Below are 22,948 nucleotides of genomic sequence, written 5' to 3' on the forward strand. Positions count from 1 at the left end.
TGTTACCACAAAAAAAAACCCAAACAACCCCAACTAACATGGGTAAAAATATAGACAAATTTATAAATCACCTGTTCACACAGACTTGAAAGTGCTTGCTGTGCTGAAGCCCTCAAAATCTATTCCATAACATAAGAATTCCTTTGTGGCTGCAATACTGCTGACCTGCAAGAAGAATTCTAGTAATTCTTTTCTATATTATGGAATTATATTATATACATTAAGATGTATACAGATCTTCCTAAAGCAAATTTATTGCATTGAGTTTTTTGATATCTAGGTCCTCTTTACTTTTGAACAGTTCTTCATCAGTATTGGAGTCCTTGTCCAAACCTGTCAGAATTTTTAGGCAATTGTTGAAGGTAGAGACAGAAAGACAACTGAGATCCCAGCATGGTCACTCAGCACTGTTTTGTTTTATTGTACTTGTGGTCTTAGAACTGTTTATATTGCTGGTTTTCAGATATTTTAGAAGTCTATTTCAGATATTTCAGATATTTTAGAAGTCTAATTGTAAAAATTATTCCTTAGTCACTATTAGGTGATATCCACATGACATTCTTACATTCTTAAAAGCTTACTTACATGCCATTAATGTACACTCAGCTTTCCTTAGTCAAGCCAAGGAGATATTTGATCTGCACTGTCAGTCAACTGAGTCTTCATGGATCACAGTTTGACTACTATGAGGTAAAATATTAACAGATTTCTCTTGGTAAGAGCAGGTAGAAGATCCTGGAATTCCTGCTTGTGAATTCTTGATAGTGCAGAGCTGCAGCAGAAGCATAACTTGCCAGTTCTCCAAGAGCTGTGAAATCAAAGTAGTGTAACAAATCACAAAGTCCCAACTGGAGGATGGAAATCTGTTGCTTGAGTTCACCTTGCTTCAGTAGTTATGTTTGTTATTTACTTGTGAGTCAATGCAGTCATGTTGCTGGCAGTTTTAAAAGTCATCAGTAGTTCCATGTGACAGCAGTGGAAGCTTCTGGGTCTGGGAGGGTTTTCAGTGTTATTCAGAGAGATGCCAAAGTTGAAAGCTGGGTAATTTCTTACAGAATCTATCCATATTGTTTTAAATGCTGAAATGTTTATTTAGTTGTGTTGTGCTCCGTTTCTGACTTGAATGCCTTTAAGTAAGAAATTATCTCACTTCTTACTTTTGAATACTGATTGATTTGCAAGCCCAAAGATAAAACAAAAGTGCAGTTGCATTTTATGAATTGAACCCAAGTATACTGAATATGTGAATATTTTTAAAAGAGAATTCCAGATACAGATTTAAAAATAACTTGACAGTTTAGGTACCAAAGAGTAACTTTGTTTTTACATGCAACTGTTTTTCCACAGCAGAGTCTAATGGCTGTTTTCATTTTAATGTGACTGAATATATACTTCATTCTTACCACTTATGTCTTCTTAGACTAGACTTGAATATAAACATGTTTTCAGAGATGAAGGATACACATACATTAACTTTCTTTGTATAGCAATGCACGCAACAGTTGAATTGCCCATGCATTTCTTAAGCATCTAAAATTTCATTGATTCAGCATATCTATTTCTTAAATACTTGTACCTGTACTGAGTAATGCAGACTTAGTTGTAAAAGATGCAGGATGAAGCCAGCTCTTTTCTGTGAAGAGTGTAATGTTCTGGTTTTGCAGTTCTCTGCAGATCATTTTTCAGAATGTAGTTATATATTATGCTATAGCCTGGAAAATAAGCTAGAAACAGAAATACAGAAGTTCAGTGTTAACATGTTTTGTCCTCCTATTAATAGTAGTAATGATTTGTCCTCCTATTAATAGTATTAATGATAATAAACATCCAGAATGACAAGAACCAAAATGCAGTAGGTAAGTATCCAGACAGCTACACTGAATTATTTGACTGATTAACTATAAAGATGGTAAATGGTGAGCAGGAAGGGGTATACTTATTTTAAATACTACACTGTTATCATTGGCTGGTGCAATGGCCAAATAAACTACTGGTCAGGTAACTCAGGTTCTGTTTTCAATGAAATTTTCCAGACTCACATAGTGGTCTTTGTATTAGCACTTGTACTCCTCAAATAGAGGAAAATGTTGCAATGCTTGGAACCTGATGGAATCCAGCTCTCCCAATGGGAAGAATGTGTCTTTGGACATAAACTGGTGGGACTGCTTGAGAGGGCTTTAAACTAGAATCAGTGGCAGAAGGGGATACCAACAGGATTGCTGAAGGTAAGCCAAAGGTTGACATGGTATTGCCTGAGGATGGCAATGCTAGTGGGAATATTTACACTGCTTCTGGGAGCATGGGGGGCTCGGGAGCGTATCTTGAATACGTGTACACCAACATTTGCAGTATGAGGAAAAAAACAGGATGAACTGGAAGTGTTGGTCAGCTCCCAGAGCTGATATCATTGGTATTAGAGACTTGGTGGAGTGAGTCCCATCACTGGAGTGCTGGGATGGAAGGCTGAAGGGCAGAGCACCAAGAGTTGTAGTGAATGTGGCTACACCTGGCTGGTGACTGTAACCAGAGGTGTTCAATACATTTATCAATGCTCTGGATGCAGGAGTTGAATGCACCATTGCCAAATCTGCTGATGACACCAACTGGGAGGCACTGTTGACTCTTTTGAGGGACAAGAGGCGTTGCAGAGGGATCTGGATAGGTCAGAGCATTGGGCAGTGATTTATGGGGTGAAATTTAACAAGTTGAAATGCTGGGTTCTGCACTTAGGACAGAGTGACACTGGGCACAGATATAAATGGGGAGAGAAATGGCTGGAGAGCAGTGCTGCAGAAAGGGATCTGGGGGTGCTGGTCAGCAGTAGGCTTGAAAAATGTGAGTCAGCAGTGAGTCCTGGCAGCGCAGAGGGCAAACTTCATCCTGGGGTGCATCCAACATAGCATGACCAGCTGGTCAAGAGAGGTGATGATCCCACTGTATTCAGTGTTGATGCAGCCTCACCTTGAGTGCTGGGAGCAGTTCTCTGCCCCACAATTTAAGAAGGGTATGAAGGTCCTTGAAGGCATCCAGAGGAGGGCAACAAAGCTGGTGGAAAGGCTGTAAGGCATGTCCTGTGAGGAGCAGCAAAGGACTTTGAGCTTGTCTAGTGTGGAGAAAAGGGGGCTGAGGGGCGACATCATTGCTCTCTACAGCTCCCTGAGGAGGGAGAGTGGAGAGGGAGGTGCTGAGCTCTTCTGCCTGGCATCCAGTGAGAAGACATGTAGGAATGCTTCAAAGATTGGACATTGGGAAGCATTTCTTTACTGAGTGGTCAAACATTGGAACAAGCTGTGCTTGAGGGGAGTTCAGTGCCCCAAGCCTGGCAGTGGCATTTGGACAATGCCCTTAACAACATGCTTTAACTTTGTCACCCCTGTTCAGGCACTTGGATTAGATGATCATTGTAGGTCCCTTCCAGCTGAAAGAGTCTAGTCTGTTAGCAGCAGTCTGTGCTCTTTTCTCACCACGTGTTTTTTGCCATACCAAAGCGCTAGTAAAAGAAGTGCACTTACAGGCAGGCTGTATGAATATACATGTAGAAAGACCGGTATAGACACCGCCACCCACACAACCTGGCTGTGCTCCTCGGCGTGGCCAGCACGTGTTTATCGTGTGTACATGTGTATTATCACATCATCCTCGCCGCCTCGAAGCAGATCTGCCGAGGAGCGGCAGGAGACCGGCTCTCGCACCCACCCCCTTACCGATGTTCGGGGCTCGCTCCGCCGCGGGCGGCCGGCGCGCCGAGAGTTAACCGCGCCCGGTGCTGCGGGCCCCGCCCGGGGCGGGGCGGGGAGGTGCTGTGCCGTACAGTTCCTTCCCGCCCGCCGCTGCTGGAAGGTGGGTCTGCCAGCGCACCCCGCAGCTCGGCCAGGTACACCGAGAGAGAGAGCTGCGGTTCACAGCGGTGGCTCCGCTGCCCCAGGTGAGAGCTCAGCAGAGCCCCTCCAGCCGCCGGTCACCAGGACCCCCGCGGGCGGGTAGCGGCGGAACCCTGGGTGCCGTTCTGTGGGGGAGCATACGACCGGTGCGGGGGAGCGGTGGTTGAGAGCGGTGGGGCCAGAGGCCTGGTGGGATGGGAGGTTCGGTGGTGCCGTTATTTTCGAGCTTGGGTGGATGGGAGCTGCCCGCCGGGCAGGAAGCCGGCTGGAAGTAAGTGATGAGCGTCGGGAGCGAGCTGTCATTGCATGCATAACCTCGATGGGGGACGCTCAGGGCAGAAAACAGTTTTGCAGGGGCTCGTCCGGTTTTCTAATGATGGATCAACGCTAACCTGGAGCTTTTCCTTAAAGATACTACTAACTGAGACTTTCCTAAAGAAAAAAAGCAACCGGACAAAACCAACCAACAAACAAAACAAAAACCCAAACCACCACCAGGAAACAAAAAAATAGTGTGTGTGTGTGTAATGAGATATAATGGATTCTGCCCGCTTTTGAATCACTGGGGAGAGGAGTCACACACATGTTGAAGCAGGCCGTGCCCTTTCTTGTGCTGCATCCTGCTGGGAGCACATTATTCTTGAGCATCAGTCTGATGGAGGATGGCTGCTGGAAGTTTTGACGTGTCTATAAAAATCTCCGTTTGTATAGGCAGTGTGAGAGTTTTACAGCTTTATGGTAATCGGGTGCCTGTTGTCTTCCGTGTGATGGCCGGAAGGGTCTGCCTTGGCAAAACTGAGTTCTGCTTGCTCCTTTCTGCTGTTTCTCCCAAGGCATCTCCGGTTGGGTGCTGCTGGAGAGGGTACTCTGCACCTGTGCAATGTCAGAACTTTACTGTCAGATTTTCTTGAAGTACATTGTTACTTAGAGCATCACAGAACCAAGAACACTGTTAAAAATTATGTGGCTGCTTAATGGTGCGAACAGCAGCTGAATGAATATCCTTGGTTTGTTTGCAGCCAGTTGTCATCTAGGTACATAAAAAGCATTTTGATGTTTCTTCTTATCTGATAACTCCTTGTTATTAGCACTGTAGTTTTCTTGGAACAAATGATGCATTTTTCCTGTGATGCACGTGATATAATAACGATGCCCTGTGGGAACTGATTAATCCTATGACCACAAGGATGCATAATGATTCTAAATGTGACTTTTATAGTTTACTTCCTTGAGCATGGAATCTAGCATATGTTTAGTATGTGTAGTACATGTGATGGTTAGGTCTGTTTAATAAAGGTTACATCTTAAATGAAGAAAATGTCCTTGAAAGTTTTAATACATTCCCATTATTCAGTGGCTTTTAACACACAGACTTCAGGTTAATCTCGTTTGGTTTTCAGTTCTTTCAAAATTCACATATTATGTAATTCTGTTGCAAGATTGATTTCTTTGTTTCCTTGTAGTGTAATCCTGGGGTTTTTAAGGATTACAGTGTATGTGCTGTCAGGCCTCTTATAAGGGAGGGTAGAGCAGAACTTCTGATTCAATACATTCTCTAAGGGTATTCCCAGAAAGTGCCAACTCTGGCACGTAGTTGTTGTCACTTCTGAAAATAACAACGAATGAATCATTCTATAATTTTGTCATTGTGTCGGCACCAAAGCTTCAGTGATATATTTGCCTATTTGTATGCAGAAAGAAGATTTATAGTATAGGTTAATGGATTAGGAAAAAATATGATAAAGGGCTGTGACTTTTTGGAGTTACGGTTTGTTTTAACCTTCCTTGCCCTTACACTGGAGCAGATAAAAATCTCTTATTGTTGGTATGAGGAGTTTAATGGAATGTATATTATGATTAAGGTGCTTCCTGAACTCTGGTTTCAGGCATATGGCAGTTAGAGATGAGCTTCGGAGGCCTTCTGGAGGCAGGGGTGAAGGAGGGCTAAGGCTAGGTCAGCAGTCACTGTCATTGTGGGAGTAACAGAAGAAAGAGGGTTGTTTAGTTAGCTATGAGACTTACCTCTCTTTGGCCCATGGACCGGTTGTTGCTTATACCATGGAACGGAAGTAGTGGTGAGATGGGGGTTACCTTAGAAAGGGATTAGTTCAAGTTTTAGTGGTTTGAAGGTGGTGATACTCATTTTGCTGTAGTGGGGCTGGGTTATTTTGGAGGTTTAATATTCATGACAGCATCATGTATATAGAGGGTTTGTCTCACTGTTAATGATGCTAGCTTTATGTATTTTGACGCACTTTATATCTGATTTTTTAAATATAATTCTAGGTATAAGCATACATGGCTCCTGGTATCCCAGACAAGAAGAAAACTGATGATGAACAGTCTTCAAAGTAAGATTCGGAAATGAATTGTCCATGTTCATATTTACCTTCCTCCCCAAACTTATTACTCATTTAGTTTAAGATAAAGTTTATAGTACAAATATTGATTATAACATCAAGTATCTAGTAGAAGCTGTTCTGAGAAATGGAGTCTTTATGTGATTTAACCACAAACGCCCATGCGGTGGGCTTTGCTGGCTAGCTATTTTCATTTATCATGACAGTGAATTTTTCCAAACATAGGTGATGTTTGGTTTTATTATTTATTTATTTTTTAATGCAGTGAGCTGTTGAAATGTTGACTTTGGTTGCTGCATATGTCCAGGCCTACCTGCTCCAGGAGTTTAATCAAATATTGAAATCTGTTTCTGTAAACCTTATTTTAAGCTGCTTTTAGTAAAACCGTACTTGCATGTTTAGCCCTCATATATTTGCGTTTTGTTTCAAACATCAGCTTTAAAACAGCGTAAGGGAAATAAATTGTCTGCTCCTTAGAGTTACAGGCCAAAGATTTTTATCAGTCAAACTTTGCCTTTACTGTTAATTCATGATATTGGTCCTATGTACAAACATTGATATGCTTATTTTATTGCCCATTTTACCCCAGGGTTAAAGTCTGCAATTAGATCTGGATGGGCAGATAACCAGTGCAAGTTAGTAACAGCCTCTAGGTGCAGGAAGGCAGTGGGTTGGAAAGCTTTGTTGGTAAGGTATGAGATGAAAAAGGTGAAATACAGACGCTGCTGAGGAAGGAAGCTGTATTTAGGGCGTGCATGAGGATGGTGGTGTTGGCACATACTACATGAATTTCCCTGTACTTTTAACAGAGGCCTCACCTTTTCCTAATTTATTTCCTGGAGAGAAGCTTTGATGCTGGTATTCTCATGAAGAAGGAAATATTTCTTTTTCTTGACTGAGAACAAATTGTAAAGTGATTTCAAATCATATCCTATTTGTAAGTAAAAACTATTCCAATAAACATCACAGCCAGCTATTAGGTCTGCATTAGTGAGTGACCCATTTAATATGGGTAGAGAATCCCACAAAACCAAAGAGGAGAATATTTCAGAGGAGCAGCCTGGGAATTCTGCTTGTGTGAGCTGGCAAACTCTTGGGCTGTCTGTGCCTTTCCAGAGAGCCACAAACCTGTTCTTTATTTCTTCTGTAGTCAAACAGGTCTCTCAGAGGGAAGAACAAAGGCAACTGAAGCCTTTGGCTCCACCTCGGGCAGGATTTGAGAGAAGCAAATGGGGCATGTGGGAGATGGAGAGGAATTGCTACCAAAGGAGCTAACAGCCCACCCGCTTTGTTGGGCTGCTTTTTCTGTGCTGAAGGTGGTAGTGGTGGGCTGGGACCAATAGGGTGGATTGGGATGGTAACTCTGTCTTTGGTTGTGCAGCTGCTGCTCCATAGTGACTGACACTGGGGTGAGAATTTCAAGAACAGAAACAACTGTTATACTGAGAATATTGGGGTTCTAGCTATTTTCTTCGCTGAGGAACAGTTCAGTATGGGCATCTAGGCCATTTTAGGCTTCTTAAGGTAACCCATCCATCCTGCACAAGGTTGACAGATAAGACATAGGACCTACAGAAAAGCCCTGCCTTTCTGGAGAGGCATTAGAAGGCAGACCAGATAACCTAAAACATCTCAAATAGTGCTGAACACCTCTGTTTAGGCTTCAGAGCCCCACCAAGTTTTTGCATAAACTCCAGGTGAACTCTTTTGTTTGTCTCCTCTGACAAAGCAGTTTGAATTTCCTGAGCCATGTTGTGACTGCAGTGAGCCTTCATTAAGCTATTAAGTCGTCTTCCTGTGTGTGAAAGATGTTTATTGCTTGATTCCGTGTCTTGGAAACTATTTTGAAGTATTGGCCCGTATTTTGCTTAAGCTTATGTCTTTCCTTAAGCTTAAGTCTTTCCTCCCTGTTTCAACTGAATTTAAAATGTCAAGCACAGAAGGCAGATGTTTTATGATTAATTCAGCTTGCTTAGTTAGTCCACTACCAAATTTTCCATGAAGGCAATCCCATTCGCTGAGCAATTCAGTTTTCCCTCCTTGCCTTGTTGTTTCCTGAATCTTCAGAAAGGGTGGGGATTTTTTTTTAAGCTGTCTGACTTACTTATAGGAAACAACTTAAGAGGACGTAAATTCTTTTTACCTCTTCCAGATCCTAGCATTAGACAATGCTAAGGACTGTCTATGTAGAAAGGTGTCTTACTGTATATTCCCTGGTCCAGCTCCCAGTTGTTCTGCTCTCCATAAACACCGACCCTGGTTCACAGCTTTAAGATTATTTAAGATAAAGGTTGCGCTGTTGCAGATGCATCCTACCATCTGGGCTTTTCTTCAGCAATTTCATCCTGTGTAATGAATGCAATTTTAAATATTGTGATTTATTATGAGATGCAAGTTGGTCATAAAATTTAGGATTTTCTTAAAGTAATGCATCAGGAACCAAAATAAGGCAGTGCAGGCATACTTGGGTGTGGCATGTCCCTACTTTTACTGCTTGACTTCACAAAATTAGCATCTGTTCAATGCAGGGGGTTGTGTATATAGTTTCATTATGCTGTTGTCCTGGCAGAGAGAATTTTATCCATCTCTGCAACCCTCACCTGGAGAAAATGAAAGAAGACATCCTGTACCATTTTGCTCTTGGGACTGGTACCCATGATTTTCCAGCATTATTTGGAGATGTAAAGGTAAGGCAGTTTGCTTCATTCAGCCAGCCAGTGCTTTTCCATAGCAGGTGGAAGTGTAGCTGTCTTCAAAATAAGACTAAATGTGTCAACATACTACCAAATGAGGAGGGAATAGAAAGAGGATAAGCTTTTATGGGTTCTTGTCACTTTCAATATCAAACAAAATCTGGGATAATTGTTTCTTACTTCCCTTTTGGGGGGGGGGGGGGGGGGGCTTCAAATCAGTAGCTGTCTTTTACTAGTTTAAACAGGATGAAGGAATTTGAGTGGTGTATAGAAGTGTGTTTTTTGCCAGTTTTTCTTCATGGCCTTTTAGAATTTGTATGAGAAGAATTGCATCTGGTTCTGTTACCTGAAGGTGTTTGCATCCGTATGTTGATCTCTGCGTGTTCTTTGATATAGTGAATCATGCAATTGATTTTGTTTTGTTGAATACTCTCCTCCCCAGTTTGTATGTGTTGGCGGTAGCCCTTCTCGGATGAAAGCTTTCATTGCCTACATAGCTGAAGAACTGGAGCTTGGGAGCCCTGGTTGTGACTATCCTAACATCTGTGCAGGAACTGACCGTTATGCGATGTACAAAGTGGGACCTGTTTTATCTGTCAGTGTAAGTACCTCACTTACTTACTCAGTTATGGGACACGTATCATGGAATCATAGAATAATTAGGGTTGGAAGGGACCTTAAGATCATCTGATTCCAACCCCCCCCTGCCATGGACAGGGACACCTCCCACTAAACCATGTCACCCAAGGCTCTGTCCAACATGGCCTTGAACACCGCCAGGGATGGAGCATTCACAACTTCCTTGGGCAACCCATTCCAGTGCCTCACCACCCTCACAGTAAAGAACTTCTTCCTTTCTGTATTTAAGTTTAAACTCATCATCCCTTGTACTATCTCTGCAGTTCCTGATGAAGAGTTTGATGATACTGTTCAATGTAGAAAGTATGAAGGCATATTTCTTCTAAGCACTTAGTAGATGGAGTCATGTTTTTACGTTTCCACCAGCCATGCTCAAAATAGTGCACTCAGCTAATTAAGATTTCTTTTTTAGCCCTTTTTTTATGAGAGAGCAAATCTCTGAGACCTTCACTCCTTTCTTGCCTCCTTTTTCCCCTATGTACCACAGAGGTGTTACAGGAATGACCTTGTAAATTTTTTTGATTAGACTTCCTATTGCCTTGTCCCTGTTCAGTGTCCTAAATAATATGGGGAAAAAAGTCGATGTATATGGGATATTGGAAAAATTGGCTGTATCACATCCAGTGGCATTGTCCAGTGTGCTAACATAACTTAAGAGTAGCATTCCATGGGACTTGAAATGCATGCATGAGCTGCCAACTCATGTATGCATTTTAAAATGTCACACCTTTAATTTGTTGATATGATTGCATACTTGAATTGCATAACTGTAGTATCATCCTACACCCTCTCTTTTGAGCTGTAATTATTTCTTTATCATGCAAGTTAAAGTGAACTTACATTTGCTGAATTTTGTGACTAAACCACAGTGTCTGTACTTTGAAAAAATAAATCGCTTAACTATTCACTAGCACTTCAGGTTCAGGTTTTTGGTGTTTAAGAACAGTTCTGCGATAAAGTGCATTTATCAGCTATTAGGAAATGACCCTGCTTATACTTTTGAGAATGTAAGTATTTTATAATTCATGATTTTTAGAAATATTATGCTTCATCTGAGTCTACCAAAGCCAGTGTGAGTCTTTCTGTTTAGTAGGCCCAGAGCATAGGGCCTACATCGAATGAGTTAGGAGACATTTGAAGAAAAGTAATCAGGAAGGAGATACTGTCCTGCTCCTTCTTCCATATATATTTTGTGTTGTCTATGTGCGTGCTGAATATGAATTTCTGCTTTCATTTCAGCATGGTATGGGCATTCCTTCTATAGCAATCATGTTGCACGAGCTGATCAAGCTGCTGTATCATGCCAAGTGTTCCAACGTAACCATTTTTCGTATTGGCACATCTGGTGGAATAGGTATTTCCCCTCTTGACTTCTTTCTTTCTTCAAACTAAGTCTTGTGTGTAGGAGAGTAAAACATCTCACTGCAAGTAAGTAGTTGATGGTCAGAACAATTTTCTGCAGGAGAAGAATCATTTTTCTTCCATAATTTTGAAGGAAAAAAACAATATCTGTCTTTGGACAAAACAAACTTAAGAGGTCCGACAATGTGAGGAGAAGGACATTTCTGTCCTGTATGAAAAATATGAGATAAGAAAGAATATATAGTGAAAAAGGTAAAATTTAATTATTTCAGAAATTATCTGTAATAATGCAATGAAGCAGCTAAGCATGCGTAAAAAGTCTCTTGGTGAATTCAGGGGCAAATCTGCTGCCTTTAAAAGAAGCAGGATTGGCTCAAGACGTGTGTTCTGTATGTGTGGAAACAAAGCATTAACTACACTATGAAGCTATATCTATTTATTTTTACTGCAGGTCTGGACCCAGGCTCAGTGGTTATAACTAGAGAATCTGTAGATGCCACCTTCAAGCCTCAGTTTGAGCAGGTTGTTCTGGGAAAGACTGTAATTCGCAGTACAAACCTAGATGAACAGCTAACTAAGGAACTGATGCAGTGCAGCATAGAAATTGGTCAATTCCATACAGTCATTGGAAACACAATGTGCACTTTGGATTTTTATGAAGGTAAGTCTGGTGACAGACTAACAGAAGTGTAATGATAAGCAGTAACAGATGAATATCAAATAGTATTTTCAGTATTATTTTAAATACTGAATAATGCTTAACATTAAGGGTCCAGTTCACTGAGCAGAACACATTCTCTACTTTGAGCGGACTTGTCAACTACAGTGAACCTATTTTTCCTACACCTAAGATCAAGTATTGTGCTTAGCAGTTTGCTGTATCAAATTTTTAATTTTGTGGAAGTTTACTTCCCCCCACCTTCAATAGATCCTCTGAAATACATATAGTCTATTACACGCTTTTTATGTACTCGGCAGTTAGGTGTGTTTTCCATAAAATTTCAGTAGCTTACCAAGGCATCCTAAGAGGGTTAGAGGAGTGAGAATTATTTGTGGCTGGTTTGGGCTTGTTTTATTTGGGGGAGGGAATGATAGTGTTTTGGGGGTTGTTGTTCATTTGTTTCACACTGGTTAGGTATCTAAAGGAAATATTTCTAAAAGAAGTGTTGGGACTTGTTTCCCATTGTGCATTTTGAGAAAAGTGATGATCAGACAGCAGAAGACAATATTTTGCTGAGTTGTGTCAGTGCTTCCATGTAGGAGGGGCAAAACTCCAAGGCTTACTTTGGATAAACATGGAGATATTCAGGTGCTTTTCTGATTTCCCAAGTCTGTTCACAAACATCTTTCAAACCTTACCGGAACAGAGTGTAGATGGCACCTGGTACTTCTATCTCTAGCTGTTACTGAGTAGGTGACAAAAGGTGCAATGCAGAGTCATGGTAGTTCTCAGGCTTGTTTAGAAGCAGATGCAGTCAGTTTGTGTATCTCCTTAAGCGCCAGTCACAGGTGAAAACGATGTTAAAAAAAAGGTGTCAGGAATGTTTTTAACTCGTACAGCAAAAACTGAGGGCAAGCTCACAGGCATTAATTTAGGAGTCCATCTCCTGAAAACAAGAAGGTATGAGGTAAAACACTGTAATTTGAACTTTACTGTGCATATGCTGCTAGTCTTTTCTCTATAAGTGTTATTCTTGAATAATTTTAATAATTTTTCTCAAAAAACCTGTAATAGTATTAGCTAATTAGCTTAAGATTTTCTTACTCTCTTACCTTAGAGAGTCTGAAACTAATAAAATGGTCAGCTTTTAAGGTAGCATCAGGAAAGCATTTTCAAGCCTGATGGTTTTTCTAAACAATGAATAAACAGAAAAAGTGCATATAGCTTAAAGTTGATTGATGAATTTTGATTCATGTTGAAAGTGTGGGAATCCACTGCTTTTATTTTCCCATTTATGAATTTGAGAATTTAAGCTGGAGAAGACCAATTAAATTGTTATTATTCACATTACAAAAAATACAAGTAATATGTAGAAGCTCTAACAATAGCTGAGAATCACTTTGTCCTGTTTGTCTTGAACATTAAAATGGAGAGTGCTAGTAAAAGCTGGACAATGTATAGGGGAAACTGCAATAATTATGTGTTTTAGAAGCAAATTGTTCTGTGACTTTGTCACACTGAAAATTTCTAAAAAATTACTTTGTAGGACAAGGTAGGTTGGATGGTGCAATCTGCTTATACAGTGAAGAAGAGAAACTGCAGTATTTGAAGGAAGCTTATGATTCTGGTGTCAGGAACATAGAGATGGAGTCTTCCGTATTTGCTGCAATGTGTAATCTCAGTGGTGTCAAAGGTAAACTAACTTAAAGTCACTTTATTCAAGCTATGGGAAGTTTTTTGCATTGCAGGGGGTTTGTGGTAAAAACTGTGAATCAGGTGTTAACGTACCTTCTGCATATACAAATAATCAATCCTGGTTATAGTTTTGTTGCTATGATTGTTTCATTTGTATCATATGTATTCACAATTTATGCAAACTTCCTCACATAGTTCTTAACGCAGTTTAGTTCTGTCATTTGCTATTCCAACCGAAGGCAAGCACACAAATAATTGAAGTACCTAATTATACTATAGTATTAATTTGTTTTCTTCAGTTAGTTGTTGAAGTTTAGAGGAAGCAACTTGTTAATTTAAGCAGTTGTGTGATTCTCATATACATAACACTAATATCACTTTCTATAATTTAATAAGAAAATTGAAAATGTGTCTTGTGTAGACTTACAGCTTTAATTCTTAAACAGTTGAAGACTTTCAGCAGCATCATGAATAAACCATTCCTAATCATAAACAGAGATTTTAATTTTTTCACACGAGCCAACTAAGTTTCAGGAAAGATTATGGGGAAAAAAAATAACTACCAAACAAGCAATTACAAATAATGTAATGCAGTGCCTTTCTACTTACCATGTTAACTGTCGTCTCTCGCTTTCCTTGGCAAAGAATTCACTTTTCTTGGCAAGAAGTCTCCCAGTTTAAAACATCAGTGTTTCTTAAACTTCCTTAAACTCAAGGAGGATGAAAAGAAGCAAAAAGGCCAGCAGTTATTTCAAGCATCCTTGGTTCTTACTGATTTGAGAGTCCAAAAAACCAACCCATGCTATTATTGAGCTATTATTTTTGCTGTCTCTGCTTTGCAGGTCTTTAATGTGTATTACTGCTTGTGCTCTGTAAATTGCCACTAGCAGAAATCCCAGGTACAGAAGGGTGACAGTAGAGCTCAGCTTGAGTAAAAGGAGGGATTGTACCTTTGGGGCTCTGATCGCCAAAAGACAGCAGATGAGCCTGAGATGATCCATGAGATCCTTATATACTTGCAGTGCTCCCCACCTATGAATGTCAAAGCGGCTCATCTGCTGGCTCCTGAGGAGTGGCATCTACAGTGCAGGGATCTGGTAGATAGCAGAGGCCTGTAACTACACCTGCTAGAACAGTGTCGCTGATTACTTTCTACCAGTCAAGGCCTGGGTACTTGTGGAATATAGTTTCTACCCAGGAAGACATAAGAATCATGATAACAAGTATCTGCAGGTGCCTGAGAGCTCTTGCTTTACTAGTGTAGCAATCAGTTGTCTTAATTTTTCTGTAACTTTTTTATATCACCCAAAGCATGCTAGTCCCCAAGCATCTTATGGTACTGTGCTCTGTGGTTTGGGTTTGTTCTCTTGCATTTCCAATATTCTAGCTGTTTGTTCAAATGTTTATGATCTTGGACTGCAGAAGTGCCAGAATGTTATTCCTAATTAATGCTCTCTTTTAATTTCTAGCCGCTGTAGTGTGTGTCACTCTTCTGGATCGGCTTGAAGGGGATCAGATTAGTAGCTCACATGATGTACTTGTGGAGTATCAGAAAAGACCCCAGAAGTTAGTGGGATATTTCATTAAGAAAAGTCTTGGGAAAGTATGAAATACCCATCTTTGTTTCATAGAAGCAGAAGGGTTTTTGCACAGCTGAAGTCATGGTCACATCTTCTGTGCATTAAAGGTATTTTGCCTCAGAACACCTTACAGCATTCCTTGTGTCAAAGTTAATCATTTATGTCAATGTTTTTTGGGAATGGACTTCAGTTAAGTTTTGCTTAGTTATGCATTGCTGGATTTAAGACTCACTTTTCTGTGAACTGGAAAGTGGATCTGCTGTGAAGGACAAGCCTGCTATAATATATGAAAAAGTTTTATCTCTGCTGTGAAAGAAAAACTAGGAAGTAAATCAAACTTTATTGCCAATTATTTGCAAACCAATAAATTAAGAATGCTAGTTCCTTTCTGGTTGTTAAAAAATTATATGAATTTTAATTGTCTTTGTTGATTCACTTGTAAAGAAAAATTAAAATGAATGCAATTTATTTTTTGCAAGCTTTGACAAATAATTTTATTTTCATATATTAAAATTTAACAAAATTTAATGAAAGTGTGGGACTGAATTTTCTAAGCTTGACACTGGGCTGCTGAATATCTGTATTTCCTAGATACTGATCCAACAAGGTCATTCATACCCCATTTTAACTACATGATTGAATCAATACCCAGGAAACATTTATGTGTTAAGTAACTTTACATTAAAGAACTTGAAATCTTTTGCTGAAGCAAGGCTGCTGCTTACTGAAGAGGAACCAGAGGCATTCAGGAGATGCAAAGCATATTTGCAGTATTGCATTATGATAGTTCCCTTCTTTTAATTTTACCCTGTTTCTTTTTAAATTCCCTGCAGGGATGTCTTACACTAACTAGACCACGTTGCCCAAGGCTCTGTCCAACCTGGCCTTGTACACTAACAAGGATGGAGCATTTACTACTTCTTTGGGCAACCTGTTCCAGATAAATGCCTTTTTCTTTAGCTGACTATGTATTTATCACTCTCTCTCTCTCTCTCTTTTTAAATTTCTACTGCAGTGGAGGGTCCAGTTCTAGCAGGAGTCACAGGTCAAAAGGGTCTGAATCGACTGTCAGAACAGCTGTCACTGACCCAGCTAAAAGAGATCTTTCTTTTTGAGAAAAAGTCTGCAGTACTCTGTTAACAAGCATGAGAATTAGATCTGAGAGGGGGTGATGTAGTTGTAAGCACATTCACCAAGAACTGGCAGAAAGTGGAAGCAATATGATGAAAACATTAAAAAAAGGAAGGGCTGACTTGTGAATAGGAAGCTGCCAATGAGCATTAGTCTCCTTAAATTTGTTTGATTTTTCAGCTGGAGAAAAGCTAAAAATAATAGTTTATTTTTCTTTTTTTTTTTTTTAAATTTACTAATTTAGTCTTCCCTTAATTTTAGAAATGCATTTTCTCATTTATGCTCAGGATATACAATGAAAGTAAGTTTTCAGAGAGCGCCTTTTTTTCTCTGTAAACTAAAGGGAAGGAGTCAGGTGGGAATGGCCCCACATTTAAACAAAATGGGAACAAAACTGCTTCTCCCTTATTTCTAATTAAAAAAATAAATTAATAATATGTGCTTAACTATGCCTGGTGCTTTCTTGGGCCTTGCAAAAAGCCCTGTGAAGTCCCTTAGGAAAAAAGCAGCAAAGCACATCCTATCTCTTACTATCTCCTGTTCCCAGAACAGGAGCAAGGAGATAAAAAGGAGATCACTTAATAAACTGCTTGCTGCACTCTAGGCTGAAGAACAGTTTTACCAAATTGACCAGCATGGGTTCACAGAAGACAGTTTGCTGTTGTAAATGAAATACTTACTGTTAGTTACCTAAAGAAGAGAAAAAATACATTACCAAGAAAACAAAAAAGCCCCACCTAATGTGGCTCTGTGAAGCTTTGGGGAAATGTATTATGGCAGCTGTCCTGAAGGTATGAATCTGAAATGGTGTGATTCGTCCTTTTAAAGGAAGGAGAGCAAGAATCTGGAAACTGGTTAAAAAGAAAAAGTACTTTTCTTACGGCTAAAATGTTTTTCTTCTGTGTTTCCTAACGGAGTAAAGGGATGTATGACAATGTAAAATTAGAATTCAAAGGAAGCAAAGTATTCTCCTGTTTATACTGGTCACTATTCTGTAATGCTGTATTGCGAATGCAAGAGGGTGCTCTATTGACACATCTTACGTGCAATGAAATACTTTTCTTAGTTTCAGAGGAAACTAGTCAGAATGTTACCCTGCTAAGAACAATTGTATTTTCCCTTGTGACTGCAACTGGACAGAGAGATAAAGAAATGAATCAGCTTTGTGCATCCGGCAGTGAGATTGCCTTCCTGTAGGTTTTACAAAGACCTGTAAGACCATACAGAATTATATAATACTGGTGCGGCTTTTATATGCTGGTTCAATTGATTTATATATCAGTTCTTTAATATTAGCCATTCACGTTCTTTCTGTAGAACATGTATCGGGATTTGGAGTGGTAGTGTTTTAAAAAGCATATATAGAATCATAGAATAGTTGGCGTTGGAAAGGACCTTAAGATCACCTAGTTCCAACCCCCCTGCCATGGGCAGGGAAACCTTACACTAAACCATGCCACCCAAGGCTCTGTCCAACCCGGCCTTGAACATCACCGTGGATGGAGCATTCACAATTTCCCTGGGCAACCCATTCCAGTGCCTCACCACCCTAACAGGAAAGAATTTCTTCCTTAGATCCAATCTATCAAACTTCCCCTGTTTGATATTAAGTTTGATATGATGTTACATATATGTTTGCTATTACACGGACAGTGTCTCCTGGTAGGTCTGCAAATCCTGCAAACCCTGGAAACCTTGATTTCCAATCAAAAGTCTGCTCTGGTTCTCTGTGCCACCCTGTACCTAGCAGTGCACCACAGAATCAGTTTACCCCAGAGATTAAAAGGGATAAAAGCAAAGCAGGAAGGTAGAAGATATAAATAGGGCAGAAATGTGAAGGGAGAAAATAGTGGTTTCCACCAATAGTTTGTTCTGTGATTCACAGTGTTCTTCTGGCCTGTTCCTTCCTTTTTGTTAAAGAAATGGTTGTGACCGTAATGAAGATAGGTCAATGCGTTTGTTTCACATATGCAAGAGACTGAGAATGTGCACTCGAAGGAGCGGATCTTTATTTTTGGCATCTTGATATACTTCAGAGGTTTTCTTTAATGGAAGGTATTAGAAATCCTGAAAAGAAATATTTTGGCATGACCTGTTGCTGGAAGCAGTCAGAGTATAAATGTTGTTATCTGTCATTTAAAAAACAAGCTAAATAATTCATTAATTTCAGTATTTCATTAAAATATACACCTGTAATGTGCAGTATCTTTTTTAACTTCCTAAGTCCATGAAAAGGTTCTTCAGTGCACCGTGTAACAGAACTGGATTTTCTTCTCAAGTTCAGATCTCAATACATCCTAAATAAAATGTTTATACAGTTGAATCAGGGATGTATTTAATTTCCATTGACAAGAAAGGTGAAACTGAAGTGTGAATGTTTTTAGATTTGCCCATTCTCAGCCAATTATGTTCTGAATGCAGCACTCAGTAGTGCAAGCAGCAAACTGAGCTTTGGGGACTGGATCTGCATGCAACACTGAATGCAAAAAGCACAGGAGTGTGATTTGATGACGCTTATGGTTTGCTACAAGATGTTGAGATTTGCTTTACCTGGAAGTTTCTCAGTCTTTAAGCTGGAGTGACTTAAATGCATCCTTCCTCTGTCTAAAATAATTGCTATTCAATATTATACTCCAGAGTGTGAATTAAATTAAAGTTTAAAAAGTCTTCTGCCTGAAAAGAAAGGAGGTCACTGAACAGAGCAACATTAAAGCTGAAACTCTATGGTACAGTAGTAGAAGAGTAGTGCTGACAGGGCAATGCTTTTGCTCAGGCTACAAACAAAATCCAGCAGCAGAAAAAAGACAGAGACGGTTTTACATGACACAGAAACCTGATTCCAGATGCTTCTTGTTGATGCTGAGCTTGTAACTGTGAGAAAATTTTCAGTTTACTGTCAGCCTGTCATATTGCAAGAATAAAATTGCTGCCCAGCAGCTCAAACAAGCCACTGACCTGCTTGTGAGATCGGGTCTGCTTGTTTGTTCAGTGTGCAGCTCCATTTTATTAATAATAATCCTGTTATTTGACCTTACCCACAATTAACATTTTTCATCTTATCCTAGCTTTGGCCACAGAAAGTGTCTTCCAGGAAAAATGCTACTAATTGATGTCATCCTGCAGGCATTTTGTCTGCAAAACAGGTCTGTGCTGTGTAAATATTTACAAGTAGTACTCCTAATAATATTGAAAGGAAAGCTTTGTGATCACACAGCAAACCTTGTGAAAGAAATTGTGGGTGGTGATAGGAAAATATGCTAGTTTACCATATTCCCAGCCATATTCTCATATGCATTCCTGTCTACCAAACAGTATTTTTGGCTCCTGGGCTTTAACCTATTTAACATAAAAAACTCTGTTTCTTTGAATGTGTTTGCTAACCAAGTCTAATTAGCTAAAATTAAAACTGTAAGCTAGACATGGCATGTTGATGATGTCATATTATAAAGCAGTCAAATTTTAAAACCAGACATGGATGCTGGCAAACAGTTCTCTATCTTTTCTGCCCCATTGTTTTTGGATATCTTGCATTTTCTAAGAGTAAACTTTTCCGTTAAAATTGAGACAAAGCCTGCTAAAGCTGAGCAGGAAGGGGCAAGGTCATTGGCTTGTCCTCACTTGGAGACCTGAGTTTGAGCATATTTCTTTTTCTGTTTCAGCTGACAGTGTGCTATTTTGTCTGGACAGGGTGTTGGGACATCCAGTGAGGTCATGCTTTGCCTAGAAAGGTTGGACCAGATGATCCTTGAGGTCCCTTCTAATCTGGATTCTATGATTATATGAAAGAGTAGAGCACATCATAATTAAAAATACGATCTTCTAATACCTGCAGTATTCAAGATGTTGTTGTTGACTGCAGCCACTCTGTTAAGGAGACCTGAAAGCATGTAATTTATTTGGCCTACCAGCAACTGCGCTGCATTTGAACCCTTTTAAGCTCTTTGTTCATGCAGCTGCTAAACAAAGTTGCTATTTAAGGCTGGTACTTGCGCAGGATACTGCTTGGCACTGTACTGAGGAAAGCTAGATCACTCAGAAGAGCTTCAGGGTGGCAGCAGTATAGCTGACATATCTTTCAAAAAATATTCAGAACTGATCTGCTTTTCCTACTTGTGTAATATTGTGTCTGTTGTGCCAGGGGTTTGTTTTGGGGGGCAGAGAGTTTTGCTTTGATTTCCTATTTCTCATATTTCTGTAACATTGCAAGTAACACAGTCAAGCTAATACATCCTGTTTCCTCTAAAGCTACTTTTAGAAGTGATTTCCCAGAATGGCACTGCAGGGATTATTCTTGGTTGAATGTTTTATGAGGTGTCTTTTACTTTCACAATTTTTTCCTAGATAAAACAAGTCTACTACTGGAGAACACCATACTAGGCAAGAATGAATTTCTTTCAGAAAGGACAATGATGTATGAGGGCAAATGAAGTTAACAGAACTCACTGGTGAAAGGTGTTTGTCTATTGCATGTCTTAAATGGTAAAATGAGGAGTCAGTAGTTCATTAGTACTGAATACTAATTGCACACAAAGTAGTTGTTTCCTGTAACCGTGAAAAGCTGTTTAGCATTAAAAATATAGAATGCAACATTTATGAGTATGTAATTATATAGTGCATAATGAATTATGCACATCACAGTTGGATGAGCAGAGATTTTGCAGAATTACTGTTCAAAATAATTTGGCAAATGTTTTGTGAGCTGTTTTAGCTTACATAGTTAGGAACTGTTTTCTGTATCAGCTGCTTTGATAAATGCTTGTAGTTCATTATACTGAGTGATTAGTTTAGAATTTCCTACGAATCACACACTATAGATTCTGTTCCCTGGCTTTCTGAAATGGCTCTTTAAACCCATACATATATTCACAATACTCAATTATTAGCAAATATTTGTTTAAAAATGCATACTTGTACTGTGCACAGAATTTTCGTCTCAGCTATCTCAGAATTTCACCTTTTTCCTAGTGAGCAAAATTACTGTACTTCCTCTGAAATAGCAGGGATTTTAGCATTGTTGGACTAAAAGCAGAAACATCCCTTATGCAAATGCCAGCCAGCTGTGAAGTGGAGCTCCTTGGTGAGGTATGTGCTTCCTTCTTGGTTGTTTGCCCAGCTACACTTTGCTGTCATAGGGCACGCCAAGAGGAGAGCCCCAGAGCAGGGGGATGATGAGGAGAATGAGGGGAGAGGTGGGGCTCTGCTGGACAGCATGCAAGCTGCTCTTCAGCATCGGAGGAATCAGGAAGATGCTTGTTGATGACTGCTGGAGGTATGCACCATGAGGAGGAATGGACTGGGTTAATGGAAGAACAGAAGACGTGCTCAATAGATCAAAGTTCATACGTAACTTAATTAATCCTGCAATCAAGTTAAGTACAAATGTGCTTAATGTCATTCAGGCAAACACTGAACTACATAGCTTTTTAATATGTCCTGAGGACTTTCACATTTCTATTGCTAAATGATTACTTCAGTATTTTTTCAGGCTCAGAGCAGAGCAAAATTAAAGGAAATCCTACCATATTTGAGGAATTAAAGGCATTCAACTACTCATATTCTGCCATGATTGCATCTGAAATTTCTGCTTTGCTGGGAGGTGATTTTTACCAGTATATAAAAGTTTGTGAATTCATCATACCTATATAATCTGTTCTTCTCTACTCCTTGAAACTGTGAAAAACATAAAAATTAAACCAGAGATTTGCACCATTTCAAATGCAAAGATTTTAGCAGATTAATCAGTCAGTTTAACATGAAATGGAGTAACTAAGCTTCATAAGGTGCTCTGGAGGCCAAAACCTGTTGATGAGTGACCCAAATCCAAAGCTTGGGAAAGGGAAACTCAGGCCCTGGACATAAGACACCAGCTGAACCTCCTCCCATCAAGACTGGCAGAGCTCAGTGGACCTACAGATGCAGAGTTGCTCGTTGCAGAAATATCAGGCTTACTAATTTTTTAGACTGCTGCCTTAGCTCCAATTTAGAGGAAGTCAGTTACCTCAGTGGTGACTTCTGTATCCAAAAAGCTCTTATATTTTCTGGGATTTTATTCTTATTGTGGAAAAGTAGCTGTGAATATTAAGATGCTTCTTTCATTCAATAGTAATACATTTTGCAGAAAGTGTAATGGTACAATTTACTCAGCAATAATGGGAAATAAAGAATATTTGTTCTGGCATTGCACTATCCTAATGTTTCTGTATGTGTGATTCATGATTCAAAGTATATGTGGTGTGAATCACCTTCTATAATGGCTGTGTTATTGTGTTTCCACTGATCACAGAGAGAGCTTTGGGGGATCAGATTCTACCTTTGGTAATTCATTTGGGTAGAAAAAAACATACAGAAAGTTTACTTCTCTTCTCAAGGTATCATTCCCATTTGGTAGGGCAGTCATCCTCACCCCTCAGTAAAATAGCACAGCACTGCACCACCAGATACCTGCTGTGTCTCCTGGTGGCCTTGCTGCTATAGATATGTGCAGAGTCCCCTCCTGAAGGTCCCCCTGCACTGCTCCATGAATTACCCTCTCTCCTGTAAGCTGAAGGAAATGCTAGAAGACTGATTTTCACCCTGGGTAGCATGTGACAATTAACAGTTTTCTGACTTGTCAGAATATTCTGCCTTTACATAAGTAATGTATACTGAAGAGTGAAATGTCAAATGCACAGCCTTCACAAGGTAAACCTAAACAGCCATATGATAATGCACTGGGGCCATTGCGGTGCTAAATGTGTACTTCTACTGGTGTTGTAAAAATATACAGGCATTTACAGGGCTACATAGTTAAACAGTTTACTTATTTCCTACATTTTTTTTTCGCCAAAAATGTAAGTATATGCATGCAAAATTGCATTAACATTGCAGTGGCAGAAAGTCACCAGACTGGAAAAGGACGAATGTGTTACATGTTCTTTTTTTTTCCTGTTGTTTGCATTCATTTTTA

At 39.7% G+C, this 22,948-nt stretch overlaps 1 protein-coding gene across 5 annotated transcripts in view; it reads left to right on the forward strand.

The window, feature by feature from the left end:
- UPP1 (uridine phosphorylase 1) overlaps positions 1–14,994 on the forward strand; it is a 110,913-nt gene extending 95,919 nt beyond the window's left edge. Inside the window, exons 1-8 of one of the 5 annotated variants that reach the window (XM_057428780.1) lie at positions 3,883–3,925; positions 6,168–6,232; positions 8,811–8,928; positions 9,377–9,535; positions 10,813–10,927; positions 11,387–11,596; positions 13,143–13,289; positions 14,761–14,994. In XM_057428780.1, the coding sequence (XP_057284763.1) occupies positions 6,180–6,232; positions 8,811–8,928; positions 9,377–9,535; positions 10,813–10,927; positions 11,387–11,596; positions 13,143–13,289; positions 14,761–14,900 (942 nt within the window). In that variant the 5' untranslated portion in view covers positions 3,883–3,925; positions 6,168–6,179 and the 3' untranslated portion in view covers positions 14,901–14,994. Of the gene's footprint in view, positions 1–3,882; positions 3,999–4,062; positions 4,153–6,165; positions 6,304–8,808; positions 8,929–9,376; positions 9,536–10,812; positions 10,928–11,386; positions 11,597–13,142; positions 13,290–14,760 lie in introns of those variants that run through there. The other 4 variants (XM_057428781.1, XM_057428783.1, XM_057428782.1 and 1 more) reach the window with 4 other exon arrangements.
- The last annotated feature ends 7,954 nt before the right edge of the window (positions 14,995–22,948 follow it).

The sequence above is a fragment of the Pezoporus wallicus genome, unplaced genomic scaffold (genome assembly GCF_028554395.1).
Source record: "Pezoporus wallicus isolate ANWC-B61680 ecotype Strahan unplaced genomic scaffold, APGP_CSIRO_Pwel_v1 contig_6658, whole genome shotgun sequence".
Classification (NCBI taxonomy): Eukaryota; Metazoa; Chordata; class Aves; order Psittaciformes; family Psittacidae; genus Pezoporus; species Pezoporus wallicus.